Source organism: Neomonachus schauinslandi, chromosome 6, assembly GCF_002201575.2.
Source record: "Neomonachus schauinslandi chromosome 6, ASM220157v2, whole genome shotgun sequence".
Taxonomy (NCBI): domain Eukaryota; kingdom Metazoa; phylum Chordata; class Mammalia; order Carnivora; family Phocidae; genus Neomonachus; species Neomonachus schauinslandi.
Window position 1 is genome coordinate 96,985,145 of NC_058408.1, and position 14,406 is coordinate 96,999,550.

Sequence of the window (14,406 nt, forward strand, 5' to 3'; positions counted from 1 at the left end):
CCCCCAAAAAAAAAAAAAAAAAAATCTTAAAAAAAAAAAAAAACAGCAAGGAAGAACAAGTTATTAGAAGGATGGAGAAGACACATCCTCTTTCTCTGCCTTCCCTGTCCTTACTAGTCCTCGACTTCTAAACCACACACTCCCCCTCAGTCCCACACTGTCCTGGCTCCCAGCAGAGGTTGGAAGCAGGCCAACTCTGGACCTGGTCCCAGGCGGAGATCTTGTGTTCTACAGAGGGGAGATTCCAGCCACAGGCAGAAGAAACTGGATCAGAGATCTCAAGTGATTTTCCCTAAATCCCACAGGTTAGAACAAGAGAAAGATCTAGTGTTCCATAAACCTAACCTAGATTCCACTATGAAAACATTCATGTGGGGCAGCTAATTAATACAAGACACTGTCCAAGCGAAAACAAAGAAATGAAAGATCCCGGATGGGAGGAGAAAGGATGAGAATGAGCTGCCTGCTACAAAATATTCTCCCTCAATGAGGGTAAAATGACACAGACAGTTGAGAAGTAATAACGCTGAAGACACAGCCACACTGATGCGTATCACAAAACCTGAAATCGAAGGGAACTGAAGCCTTTCATTGTGACACATTTCATCATTTTCTCAGTAATTGCATCAGTTTTATAATTTCTTCCATCACTGACTCCCCAGTGGTCCTGGCATCTCCTCGTCCTCGCTGTGGAGGTGGTGGGTAATGGTGTTTGCCTCCAGGAAATTAAAGACCCCTCTCAATAACTGCATTAGTCATCGGCACTTGCTGCTGTGATTGATCTTGTAACCACCATCAGATCTGGGCACAGAAAGGATATGAAAATTAATAAGCAGGAAAACAATGTTATCTTCCCCTTATCCAGCTCGCTCTTTACAAGAAATAGCTACAAGTCTTTTTTGCATTTCTAATTTGCTCATCAAGGGCCATATTTTTGACAGGCAGGGATCTATCCATTCCGGACTGGAAACTATTCGCGGTCACAGGAAACTGTGAATTCTGTCTAGGTTTTCCAGAGTTGCTCTGTTGAGTTGCCTGTTGCTCTGTTACTTAAAGGAGCAACAATATTTCAGAATTATATTGCAGCATCTCAGGACACCCAGAAGGCAGGAAGCCATAACACTGAAAAAACATTCAGTTCTCTTCCTGGCTCCGAGAGAAGTTACTGGAAGAAAAGTATACTCTGGTTTTATTATTGCTTTATATCTTGGTCACCCCCTGATATCAAGGGTCTGGGGAGGTGATGCGTAAATTGTTCCATAAGCACAGTGCTTCAAGCTGAGCCACTCAACAAATGCGGCCTAGATTAAAAAAACAAACAAACCAAAAAAAAAAAAACAAAAACCTGCAAGCAACAATCCCAAAACCCTATTTTCTGGGTTTTCCAATCCAATGACCCTAAGATCTTTGAAACTTGCCAAATTGCATCAGTTGTTTGTTTAAGAATGTGGTAATCAAAATCTAAATGTACATACGTACTCTTTGATCCATCCGGTGCTTGCTTTTTACCCTACAAGTATACTTTACAAGCAAGAAATACTTTGTACAAAGCTATTCATTACAGTGTTATTTGTGATTGAAAAAAAATGTAAAAAACTTTGAAAGGCATCAATAGAGTAGAGGACAAGTTAAATAAACTGTGTGGTTCATCCACACCATGGAATGTTATAAAGCACATAAAAAGAACAAGTTACGGGTGCCTGGGTGGCTCAGTCGTTAAGCTTCTGCCTTTGGCTCAGGTCATGGTCCTGGGGTCCTGGGATTGAGCCCTGCATTGGCCTCCCTGCTCAGCAGGAAGCCTGCTTCTCCCTCCCCCACTCCCCCTGCTTGTGTTCCCTCTCTTGCTGTGTGTGTCTCTCTCTCTGTCAAATAAATAAATAAAATCTTAAAAAAAAAAAAAAAGAGAACAAGTTAGCACTAATGCACTAAAATGGAAAAATCTCCAGGATATATCAACTGAATAAATGGAAGGTGGGCAGCACTGTAAATAGTATGCTACCATGTATGTAAAGAAGAGAAATACAGGGGCACCTGGGTGGCTCAGTTGGTTAAGGGTCTGCCTTCAGCTCAGGTCATGATCCCAGGGTCCTGGGATCAAGCCATGCATCAGGCTCCCTGCTCAACGGGAAGCCTGCTTCTCCCTCTCCTACTCCCCCTGCTTGTGTTCCCTCTTTCACTCTCTCTCTGTCAAATAAATATAATCTTTAAAAAAAAGAGAGAGAGAAATACATGTATGTGTATAAATGCACAAGATGTCCAAGAAAAGATATACAAGAAATGATGCCTCTGAGATGGAGAATCAGGGAACAGGGATTGAGGGGTGGTCCAGGGAACCCGAGCCATGCATCTGTTATTGATTATCAAGATTTCACACACAATAACAGGGTGCCTGGCTGGCTCAGTCACTAGAGCATACATACATAATAAAACAGTAGGAATAGTAACTAACACATAGTGCTTACTATGTGCCAGGCATATTCTAAACACATTGCATACTTTAAATTAATTTGATATACCTCTGTTAAACTATAAGATATTCATGTGCCTATCTTATTTCACTAGATTATTAGCTACTTAAGAGCATAAACATGACTTAAGCATTTTTATATCTTATACAAATGCTAATACAATATCACATAATAATGTTCTAAAAAATGTATCTCATTCATTCAATATCATTCAATATCAAACATGAGAGAAAAAATTTTCATCATTTAGAGCTAACTTAAGAACTTATAACTTTTATGTAAAATTATCTTTTCATAATCAGTTTGCTATGTCATGAAGTTAAGCCATAATCCAAAAATAAATGGCTTTGAAAATGTGCTGTTATACTTACATGTGACTATAGTTGTGCTGGACACACTGAGAATTCAAACAAATTATTGAAAAAAGACTTATCCAGGGGCGCCTGGGTGGCTCAGATGGTTAAGTGTCTGCCTTCGGCTTAGGTCATGATCCCGGGGTCCTGGGATCGAGCCCCACATCGGGCTCCCTGCTCAGCGAGGAGCCTGCTTCTCCCTCTCCCTCTGCCTCTCTCCCTGCTTATGCTTTCTCTTTCTCTCTCTCAGTATCTCTGTGTCTCAAATGAATAAATAAAATCTTAAAAAATAATAATAATAAAAAAGAAAAAAGAAAAAAAAGGAAAAGACTTGTCCAGTTTTCCCCTTACTTTTCATTCAAAGAGAAAAACTATATTATCAAAGCACAGTTCCCTCCCTTTATAAACTTTGATTTCAGGAAACTATGTAAGTGTTTAAGAATAAAAGGTCTCCTACTAAGTTATGTGGGATCAAGCGTGACCCATCATAAACCCATATTCAAGTGAAGCTATTTCTCATTTCTTATTTGGAGGTTTCAGGCCATCATGGGAGAGAAAATGAACAAGAGCTGGTCTCTATCTTGTCAACAACTGGGAAATGCATCAGTAATAAAAACAAAGTGGACTAGCAGTGGAGTGGTTTTCCCCTCAACAAGCACTAAATGTCATCAGTGCTGTAAATCAGTCTGGTGGAAAACAGGGGGAAAAAATTAAAACCCTAATTCTTAGATTCAAAAATTCCTTACTCGATCTAGTATTTATTTGAGGGCCCACCTGGGCCATACAGGCCTTATGACAGGCAATTGTAGCCCTAAAGCTCATTTTATTAACCTAACATGCTCTATTTTTTCACCCCAGGGATGTATCTGGTGAGCTGCTAAAGCTGCAGAGGCTGACCTCCACCCCTGACCCCAGTTCTGCATTGTGGCCTGGTGCTCTCTGACCACTTCCTGACTTTCTAACAGATCCAGTGGTCCCCCAGCCAGGCCTCCCCTGAGACTCCAACTCTGTGGAGAAGAGCCCCATGTCCAGTCTGGCTGAGCTTGAGATTTATTCCTCCTCACACCAACTCCCACACAGGTCCTTCCTCTTTTTTTTTTTTTTAGCGGTGGGGAAGGGCAGAGGGAGAGGGAGAATTATAAGCAATCTCCACCCCCCAGCACGAAACCCAATGCAGGGCTCAATCTCACAACCCTGAGATCATGACCTAAGCTAAAACCCGAGTGGTGCTTAAACAACTGAGCCAACCCAGGCACCCCCAGTTCTTAGTCTTTGAATGTTCTTTGAATAAACACTTTATTTTCCAATAAAATCAAAAACAAGCCTTAAAAAACTACTTTGTTTCTATTTTTGAAGTAAAATTGGCAGATATGATAACAATGCCAAATCACATTTTACTGAAGCGGTAAATTTTTTTTTTTTTTTACAAGAGAACAAATCTACACCTTTATTTACTTTTCATTAAATTTAAATCCTTGAGGGGTACAGCATCACACAGATTCTGTGGCCTATGGCTTTAGCAGGAAGGTTGCTTCAGAATTTGGCACGAACCATGCCACTGTTTCCATGAGCACGAGTTACTTTTCCCCAGATTACTCTGGTTTTGTTTGATTTGCCACCAGGAGTCACTGTGTTGTTTTTTGCTTTGTACACAGAAGCACATCTCTTGCCTAGATAGAATTCCGTTTCATCTCGAGCATAAACACCTTCGATTTTAAGAAGAGCTGTGTGCTCCCTCTGGTTCCGGAGACCCCGCTTATAGCCAGCAAAAATGGCCTTGGACCACAGCCTTCCAGACATTATTTGGCGTTATAGGAGTCCTGTTCCCAGCAGGCCGCACTTATCTGCACCCAAAGTTCAGCAACAAGAGCTCCCCTTACCTGAAGGGGTAAAATTTTAATAGAAATAATTCTCTAAACAGCTGGCCCTGATTTTTGGATTTGACACATCTTAGAATGTAACCTTATTTGGAAGCACTTGGGTGGCTCAGTTGGTTAAGCAATTGCCTTCAGCTCAGGTCGTGATCCCAGGGTCCTGGAATCGAGTTCCGCATCGGGCTCCTTGCTCAGTTGAGAGTCTGCTTCTCCCTCTCCCACTCCCCCTACTTGTGCTCTCTCTCTGTCAAATAAATAAATAAAATCTTTAAAAAAAAAAAAAAGGATGTAACCTTATTTGGAGATAAGGTCTTTAAAGAGGTGAATGTGTTCAAAGGAAGCTGTTAGTGGGGGGCCCGAAACCAATATGACTGGCAGAGGAAGCAGAGACACCAGGGATATGTGTGCACACAGAAAGGTCATGCGAGGACATATTGAGAAGGCAGCAAACCAAGAAGAGAGGCCTCAGAAAAAAGAACAAACCTGCAGGGACCCCCTGGGTGGCTCAGTCGGTTAAGCGTCTGCCCTCAGCTCAGGTCCTGGGATAGAGTCCCAAATCAGGCTCTCTGCTGAGCAGGGAGTCTGCTTCGCCTTCTCCCTCCCTGCCTGACGCTCCCCCTGCTTATGCTCTCTCACAATAAAATCTTAAAAAAAAAAAAAAAAAAAACTGCAGATACTTTGATCTTGGACTTCCAGCCTCCAGAACTGTGAGAAATGTTGTTTAAACCACCCAGTCTGTACTATTTTGTTATAGCAGCCCTTGCAAATACAATCTACTATGATACTATTTCATAAAAGGAAACACATTTTTTTTTAAAGATTTTATTTATTTATTTGAGAGAGAGAGAATGAGAGACAGAGAGCATGAGAGGGAGGAGAGTCAGAGGGAGAAGCAGACTCCCTGCCGAGCAGGGAGCCCTATGCGGGACTCGATCCCGGGACTCCAGGATCATGACCTGAGCCGAAGGCAGTCGCTTAACCAACTGAGCCACCCAGGCGCCCAGGAAACACATTTTAAACCACAAAGGACATAATTTCTAAATAATGTAGCTTAAGAAAAAAAAAAAAAAAACATAAACAACCGGGGCACCTGGGTGGCTCAGTTGGTTAAGCATCTGCTTTTGGCTCGGGTCATGATCTCAGGGTCCTGGGATCAAGTCCCGCATCAGGCTCCCTGCTCAGTGGGGAGTCTGCTTCTCCCTCTCCCTCTCCCCACCTCCCACTCGTGCTCTCTCCTGCTATCTCTCTCTCTCTCAAATAAATAAATGAAATCTTTAAAAATAAATAAATAAAAATAAAAAATAAAAATGAAAAACTTCCTATATTTTTTTCTCATTTTGCTATATACACCAGTGAAAACTCTGCCATTGACTAAGGAACCCCTGCTCTAAAATTGTTTTTCTTTGGGGCGCCTGGGTGGCTCAGTTGGTTGAGTGTCTGCCTTTGGCTCAGGTCATGATCCCAGAGTCCTGGGAGCAAGCCCTGTCTCAGGGAGCCTGCTTCTCCCTCTCCCTCTGCCCCTCCCCCTGCTTGTGCGTGCATGCTCTCTCTCTCTCTCAAATAAATAAAATCTTTAAAATAAATAAAATAAAAGTGCTTTTCTTCTTAATTTTTCATCCACTTGTTTGCAAACTAAAAAATAATCACAGACTACACATGACCATCAATAATTCCAACCTAACAGGCTTATTCTCATTGTGAGAACATAGTTTATAAATATATCACTTGCTATATATAACAAAAGAAGTCTTGTAAAAACATGTTTTCTCAAATAAATAATAACATTTTAAATTAATTATTATTAAAATTAGAATAGAAATATCTAATCAAATTATTTTCAAAATACAGTTAAATTACAAATTCATCGTGAATTTGGGGAAGTTATTTATTTTGCTCTATGGGATTTAGACACATAATTTCACACTTCATTTTAAGTCAAGAGTCAGAAAACATTTCTTGTACAACCAGCACTAAGAGAGATCATGGTATATCAATGAATTATTTAAATGCAGAGATAGCTTTTTAAAATGGAGTTCTATAAATAACATTAACAGGAAAATACATACCATACAAGCTAACTTTGGATCTAAGAGCTTTAATGTATTCAAATATTAAAAGAAACTAGTCTGAAATTTTTCTCATTTAAAAAACACATTATGATAGAATGGGTTTAAGGATAGAGGAATCAATCCCTACTGAGAAATTCACAAACATGACAGAGAAACATAACATTTTTAAGATTTAAACAAGGACTTGTTGGCAGCACAGGAGATGGTCTTGCTTTCTGTCTCTCCTATCGAGCAGGGACTTTTCATATTTCATAGTTTCTGAATTTCCTCAGGAGTTCTGAGGGAGCATCCCCAGACCAGCGGAAACGTAGGTGCCAAGAGTTCACATCTGAAAAACCTTTAAAGCACAGAAGATATTTTAAAATCAGAAAGGTAAGAAAAGAAAAGTCACAGTGTCATGGCAAAATAGCTTGCTGATAAGATTTCACTGCAATAAATAAAATGCAAGAGTAAGTCTTTAATATGGATTATCAATATCTTATAGAAACTGATTATCTTAAGCAGACTTTTGAATTCTTTTTTCTGCACACACACACTTTGATTTGGCCTGGTGCATCCATTCATTTATTCATTTGTAAAGAAACATTTATTGAGCACCTATTACATATTGCCAGCCTCTATGCTGAGTACCGTGAGACAGCAGTGCATGTCTCCTGATGGGGGTCACAGAGGAATCCAGAAAACTATTAATGTGGCCAAAAAATAAATTTAAAAAAATATGGAGGGAAACACATAGGAGAATGGGAGACCAGAGAAAGGCATTCAGTGTGGACTAGGTAGAATAAAGGTAGAATGAGAAAAGACTTCTGGAAGGAAGTCACATTCAAAGTGACCAGGAGTAGGAATTAGTTAGACTAGGGTGTCTCAAACTTCCATATGCATAGTCATTATCTGGAGATCTTGTTATATGGCAGATTCTGATTCTGGGTGTCTGGGGTGGAGCCTGAGATTCTGGATTTGTAAGGAGCTTCCTTCCCTGGCCACTTGACCCAAATAGTACCCAGCCCCCACCTCCATCCCTCCCTGACCCCTTACCCTGCTTATTTTTCTATAAAGCCCTTGTGAATATTTGATATTAAATATTCATTTATTTATGTATTATATACAGGGAGACCCCATTCAAAAAAAAAAAAAAAAGGAAGGGACTTCTCTGTGGTCACAAAATGTAACAGTAAATCATTAACACTGTGTTAAAAAACAGTAACCTTTGCCAGGCGGATGAGTACAGAAAACTTAGTAACCTTTGCCAGGCAGATGATTAGGAAACAGTGCAGTTTTAATTTGCCTTTCTCTTGGTATGAGTGAGTTTAAGCATCCTTTCATATGTTCCAAGGCTATTTGTGTATTTTCTGTTCATTTCCTTTGTTCATTTTTTTTTAACTGGATGGTTGATCCTATGTCTCACTGATTCATAGAAGCATACATTAAGAGAAGTTTTCATTTCACTAATTACATTGAGATTAACATCTTTTTATATGTTTAAAAGCCACTGTATTTTCTCTCCTAAACTATTTATATAGTTTCCCTCCATTTTTCTTTTGGATTATTGATCTTTCTCTTCTTGATTTGCAGAGCCAACTTTCGAATTCTTATCAACAAGAATTAGTTTATATGGATCAAAGAACCTCATGTGCTTAAGTGATTAATAATAAAAGGATATTTATAGATGTCTCCAGTGGTGGGAATTTGGGCAATTCACTTGCAAAGAAATTGGAAACAACTTTCCAACAGCTGCCAAAAGTAAAAGGTCAATGGTAAAGGATCTCTGGAAATACAAATAATTTATCCCACAATAGTAAGATTTCTTTAACTCTAAACAACTTTGTTAAAAATTAAAGAAAAGGTCATTTTCCTTCTCTACTAGAGGGAGGGTAAATTGGCAGGCAATTTGGCAAAATTTATCAAACTCATTAAAATGTGTGAACTTTTAACCCAATAATTCTACTTCTAGAAATTTATCCTAAGGAAATAATCACAGATGTGCTCAAGGGTTTAACCATAAGGATATTTATCATGACACCATTTATAAAGCTTTTTAAAAATCAAGAAACAATCTAAATCTCCAGCAATAGAAAGTTGGTTAAAATCTTTGATATAGTCATTAACAATTTTTTAATATTTATGGTCATAGAAAAATTCTCATAACATATCACTAACTGACAGACAGTTAGAAAACAGTTTATAGGGATGCTTGGGTGGCTCAATCAGTTAAGTGTCTGCCTTCGGCTCAGGTCATGATCCCAGGGTCCTGAGATCGAGTCCCACATCTGGCTCCCTGCTCAGCAGGGAGTCTGCTTCTCCCTCTCCTACTTCCCCTGCTTGTGCGCTCTCTCTCTCTCTCTCTGACAAATAAATAAATGAAATCTTAATAAAAACAAAGGTTACAGAATAATGTACAAAATATGCTTCCATTGATATTTTAAAATATTATCTAAATATCTGATCAGAAAAATATGCACAGAACAGTTGACAGTGGTTTTTTAAGAAAATGATCTGTTTGTACTGTCTTTAGAATTATCAGAGAACTCTTAATCTCAGGAAACTGAGGGTTGCTGGAGTGGTGGGGGGTGGGAGGGATGGGGTAGCTGGGTGATGGACATTGGGGAGGGTATATGCTGTGGTGAGCGTTGTGAATTGTGTAAGACTGATGAATCACAGACCTGTACCCCTGAAACAACATAATACATTATGTTAATTTAAAAAAAAAAGAATTACCAGAGAAAACAAATTTAAGAATTTCCTTTTTGGGAAAAAATAAAAGGAAATTTCTGACAACCTGTGATTGAAATACACACACACATACACAATATGTACAGTATGATCCTCTTAGTTTTTGGTATACTAACATAATATAAAAATATACCAAAAGATCAAGAATAGATATGTCTCTAGGTGCTGAGATTACAAATTGTATTTTCTACCTTTTGTTTGACCACATTTCTCACATTTTTACTGTAAATATACTTGTTATTTCGTAGTTTGAAAAAGGTGTTTTCTAGCTTGGGTTCCAATAGAAATAGACCCCCAAACAAGAATTCGAATGGAAGAGGCTAATTTGTTGTTTGTTTTTGAATAGGCTCCACACCTAACATGGGGTTTGAACTCACGACCCCAAGATTAAGAGTTGCATGCTTGGGCACCCGGATGGCTCAGTTGGTTAAGCATCTGCCTTTGGCTCAGGTCATGATCCTGGGGTCCTGGGATCAAGTCCCACATCAGGCTCCCTGCTCAGCGCGGAGCCTGCTTCTCCCTCTCCCTCTGCCCCTCCCCCCTGCTCATGTTTGCACTCTCACTCTCTCTCAAAAAAATAAATAAAATCTTAAAAAAAAAAAAAAAAAAAAGAGTTGCATGCTCTCCTGACTGAGCCAGGCTCAATAAAGTGGCTTAATTTGAAAGGTGATTCAAGGAGGTCCTGGTGAGGGACTCCTGAGTGGCTCAGTTGGTTAAGCATCTGCCTTCAGCTCAGGTCATGATCCCAGAATCCCCGGATCAAGTCCCGCATCAGGCTCCTTGCTCAGCCGGGAGCCTGCTTCTCCCTCTGCCTGCCGCTCCCCCTGCTTGTACTCTCTCTCTCTGTGTCAAATAAATGAAATCTTAAAAAAAAAAAAAAAAAAAAAAAAATGTCCGGGCAAAAAAGGGGGAAAAAAAAAAAAATTTAAAAAAAAAAAAAAAAAAAAAAAAAAGGTCCTGGTAAGAAAGTAGGGAAAGGAACCAAGTTTATAAAAGGTACATTATCAGGCAAGTTGCTACCCTGGGCAACTAGGGCTTGATTGCATTGGAGACCCCTGGAAGACAATATAAAGACCCCTCAGAGTTAATCCAGTTTGAGAAGTAAAGGAGCCTCCCACTCACATTCATCAGTATCTGATGGCTACATCCAAAGGTGTTTATTCCCTGGCACTTACTGCCTAGCCGGCTCAATTGCCAGAGAAAGCCCTTTGGTAGAAACCATAGAGTTGGCAATGGGAAGGTAGATGTCCAGAGACTATGGCAGCACACATCTGCTACATAGGATCTTTTTTTTTTTAATTCCAGAATGTTACACAAACTATTTTATTCTAGAATGGCATTTATCAGAGGCCATATTTATTGCATATTTAAGTGGAAGGAAAGGAAAAGTGAGATTGTCTCACACACCAGTTTTCAGAGGCTGTGCTCCATATTTTACTGGTTGCAGTGAAGAGTCAGAACAGGATGGGCACTATTTGACAGATGTTCATCACAGAAGAGGCATCAAAAGGCAACCTCCAAAGTAAATATCAACCATTGCTTAAGGAAATTAATAAATATGCTGAAAAGGTATGTGAGAAGCCACTCCAGTCTTGGTAAAGCTCACATGAATAATATTTCTTAAATGTTGATGTTACAGATATTTATGCTGCAGTAAAATAAAGTTATAAATAATCATACGACTGCACTTTGGTATATCAAACTCCAACTTTACGGTGCTACTCATTACAGCCAATAATCTCTTAAACGGCATTAAGAAATGGTAAATGCAGCTTTTAGTAAAATTTCATAATTCTTATTCTCCAACAACAGCTTCTCAGAACAATGATCCTCCTCTCACTGCTCTCCCCCCACCATCCTGCCTTCATTCCTCAGTCACAGTAAGAGAATATACTTCACCATGTGAGGGCATCAAAATTGACATCACACATTGCACACCCGAAACTAACATAACACTGTATGTTAACTACACTGGAATTTAAAAAATAATAATAATAAGATAGGAGTACCAAAAAAAAAAAAAAAACCCCAAAAACCTGACGTCACAATTTATTTTGAGTAAATTACAATATATCTATCCTGTGGAATACTTATCTGCTGTTTAAAAGGACATAATAAAAAAAATAAAAATAAAGGGCGCCTGGGTGGCTCAGTTGGTTAAGCAACTGCCTTCGGCTCAGGTCATGATCCTGGAGTCCCAGGATTGAGTCCCGCATCGGGCTCCCTGCTCAGCGGGGAGTCTGCTTCTCCCTCTGACCCTCCCCCCTCTCATGTGCTCTCTCTCTCTCTCTCAAATAAATAAATAAAATCTTTAAAAAAAATAAAAAATAAAAATAAAAATAAAAGGATGAGTTAATTCTAAATCTAAGAGTCTAAGGAGAAGCCCCATAATAATAAAAGCTAACACCAAAAAAAGCACCTACCAGGTACCTGGTCTAAATATTTTACATAATTTATTTATTTACTACTCAAAAAAACCGTATGAGGTAGACACTAATGTTTTGGCCATTTAATAAGAAAACACAGATACAGAGAGATTAACTTGCTTGCCCAAGATCATGCAACTCATCAGTGGAAAAGCAGGGATCTGGTTCCAGAGTTTGTGCTCTTCAGCATTGTGTAGCAGTATAACACCATTCTTTATTTTTAAAGCCCTCATAAGTGAATATCTATTTCTATATGCTTGTATTAGCATAGAGAACAATGTGGAAGGAGACACACCTGGGCATTTGCACTGGTTACTTCAGGAAATAGAAGCAGAGAACGATGGGAGCCTGGGGTAGACACTAAGTCATTGTCTATACATGATTCTTTGAATTTTCTAATAACAAGCTCCTATCAATTTGGGGTTTTTAAATATTTAAATAACTAGTTTTTTAAAGGAAGAGAACATTCCATAGACTCTGATGCGAGGGATTCCAGCCCCGTTCCCGAGTCTCTGAAGTGATCAGCCTCACAACACCCTCCTGCACACCCCCCCAACCCCCGCCTGGTTCTGGTGAACTCAGACTGGGTCTGAATCTGAAACAGAGTCACAGGGAAGCCCCAGGGGTTCAGGAAGCACAGATCTGAACATTCCAGGGCTGAATAGAGAAATATTTGTATGTTTGCCTGTGCGTAGGTGTTTGTATGCATATATTTGCTTAAAACACTGTTTTTTTCTGAAATTCGGGCTTCTGCTTTGATCAGTTTGTTACATTATAACCATGCCCAGATATGAGGCTGATGCAATCAATGTGCGGACTCCACAAAGGGATATCTTGAGTAACCAGCACAGATACCTGAATCACACCCTGAGAATCTTTATTCTAGCAGGTAATGAGCATATAGAAGTTCTTCCCAAAGGGAGATTTCAAATGACTATTTCTAGAAAGACTATAATTCACCACAAACTATCTAATTATCTTCATTTCCTCAGTAAGTATTCAAGGATTCAAGGACCTTCAGGAGCCTTTGGTTTAAAGGCTAAATTCTAAAGAGGTGTTGAATCACAACCCTGAGAATCCAGCAAGAATCTGAAGGACAATGATAGTGTGTGTACATAACACACTTATAGATCAACACAGTGGGATGGCTGGAGACACAAAGAAATGATAACAATAGCTGACATTAACCCAAGACTGGCTTGGTAGGTGAATCACTGTGCTAAGCATTTTGCATGGATCTCATTTAATCTTCATGATAACTCTATGAGAAGGTACCATTATGATCTTGATTTTATAGATTAGGAAACTGAAATCTAGAGAAGTTAAGTAACTTTTACCAAGTAATAGAGATCATACGTAGTAGAGCTAGGTAGTGTACCTTGGGAACTTAACCTCTATAATGCCCTGCTTCAGTGGATCTATATATCATTCAGAATGTCTACAGAGCTACTTCCAAATAAGGTACCTTCTCAAGGTAGTGCAATGCCTTACAAACAGACTCTGAAGCCAAGCTGCCTTAGTTCAGCCCCCTCCCCTGCTGTATACAAGCTGTAGAGCTTTGGGAAAATTACTCAACCTCCCTGGACTTTAGTTTTCTCATCTGTAAAATGATAATAATATTGGTGCCAACCTCAGAAGCTTGTAGTGAGGATTAAATAAATTAATGTATATGAAATGAATATAAGACAAGATAATACATGTAAAAGTAATGCACATAAAGAATATTCCTGTACATAGTAAATACCCAATAAATGGCAGTGTTATTTCAGTCCAGCAAAAGACACTCCCAGAAATGCCTCAAATTTCCCCTTGCAAGGAATGTATGGAGGAATGTGTCTTCCAGTATCTATGTCAGTGCCAAATAAGTCTCTTTTAAGGTGATAAAGCAATCCTTAAATTTGGCACTACCGTTTAGTTGGAAGAGGTTGAGAATAAATACAGTATAAACCAAGCCCTTTAATTTCAGACCTTCTTTGTTCTGCAAAGCTACATGACTACACTTACTTGGAGAATCAGGATTTTGTGGGGAGAATGACTTCTCCAAGGACTTGGATTCTTTCTGCTCCATTTTCTCTGTGGTTGAACCCAGCTCCTCTTTCTTTATTTCTCTTTGCTTGTTCCATTCCTCATTTTCAATCTCGTCGGTATGAGGCTGGTCAGATTCTTCCAGCATCAGGTCTTTTTTACCTCTGACAGCCCAGTGCATTGACTACATTAATTAAAAGCAGACACATAATATAAAATCAATATTATATAGTATTCTCTATTTAAAGTTCAATGTGTGGTAAAACCTGACCTACTATTATGAATTTTTCTGTAGGTTTTATTTCAAAATAAAAATGTTAATTTTGGGGTGCCTGGCTGGTTCAGTCAGTGGAGCAGGTGACTCTCGATCTCAGGGTGGTGGCTTTGAGCCCCAGGTTGGGCCTAGAGCTTACTGAAAGAAAGAAAGAAAGAAAGAAAGAAAGAAAGAAAGAAAGAAAGAA

General features: G+C 39.2%; 1 protein-coding gene and 1 pseudogene across 1 annotated transcript in view; both read right to left on the bottom strand.

Moving 5' to 3' along the window:
• Positions 1-4,288: 4,288 nt before the first annotated feature.
• LOC110589509 lies at positions 4,289-4,651 on the bottom strand (annotated as a pseudogene).
• Positions 4,652-6,570: 1,919 nt separating this feature from the next.
• The window catches only part of DNAJC12 (DnaJ heat shock protein family (Hsp40) member C12), a 31,828-nt gene continuing 23,992 nt past the window's right edge, over positions 6,571-14,406 (bottom strand). The window contains exons 4-5 of the mRNA XM_021700081.1: positions 13,925-14,129; positions 6,571-7,101 (exon numbers count right to left, since the gene is read on the bottom strand). Of these exons, the coding sequence (XP_021555756.1) occupies positions 7,007-7,101; positions 13,925-14,129 (300 nt within the window). The 3' untranslated portion in view covers positions 6,571-7,006. The remainder of the gene's footprint in view (positions 7,102-13,924; positions 14,130-14,406) is intronic.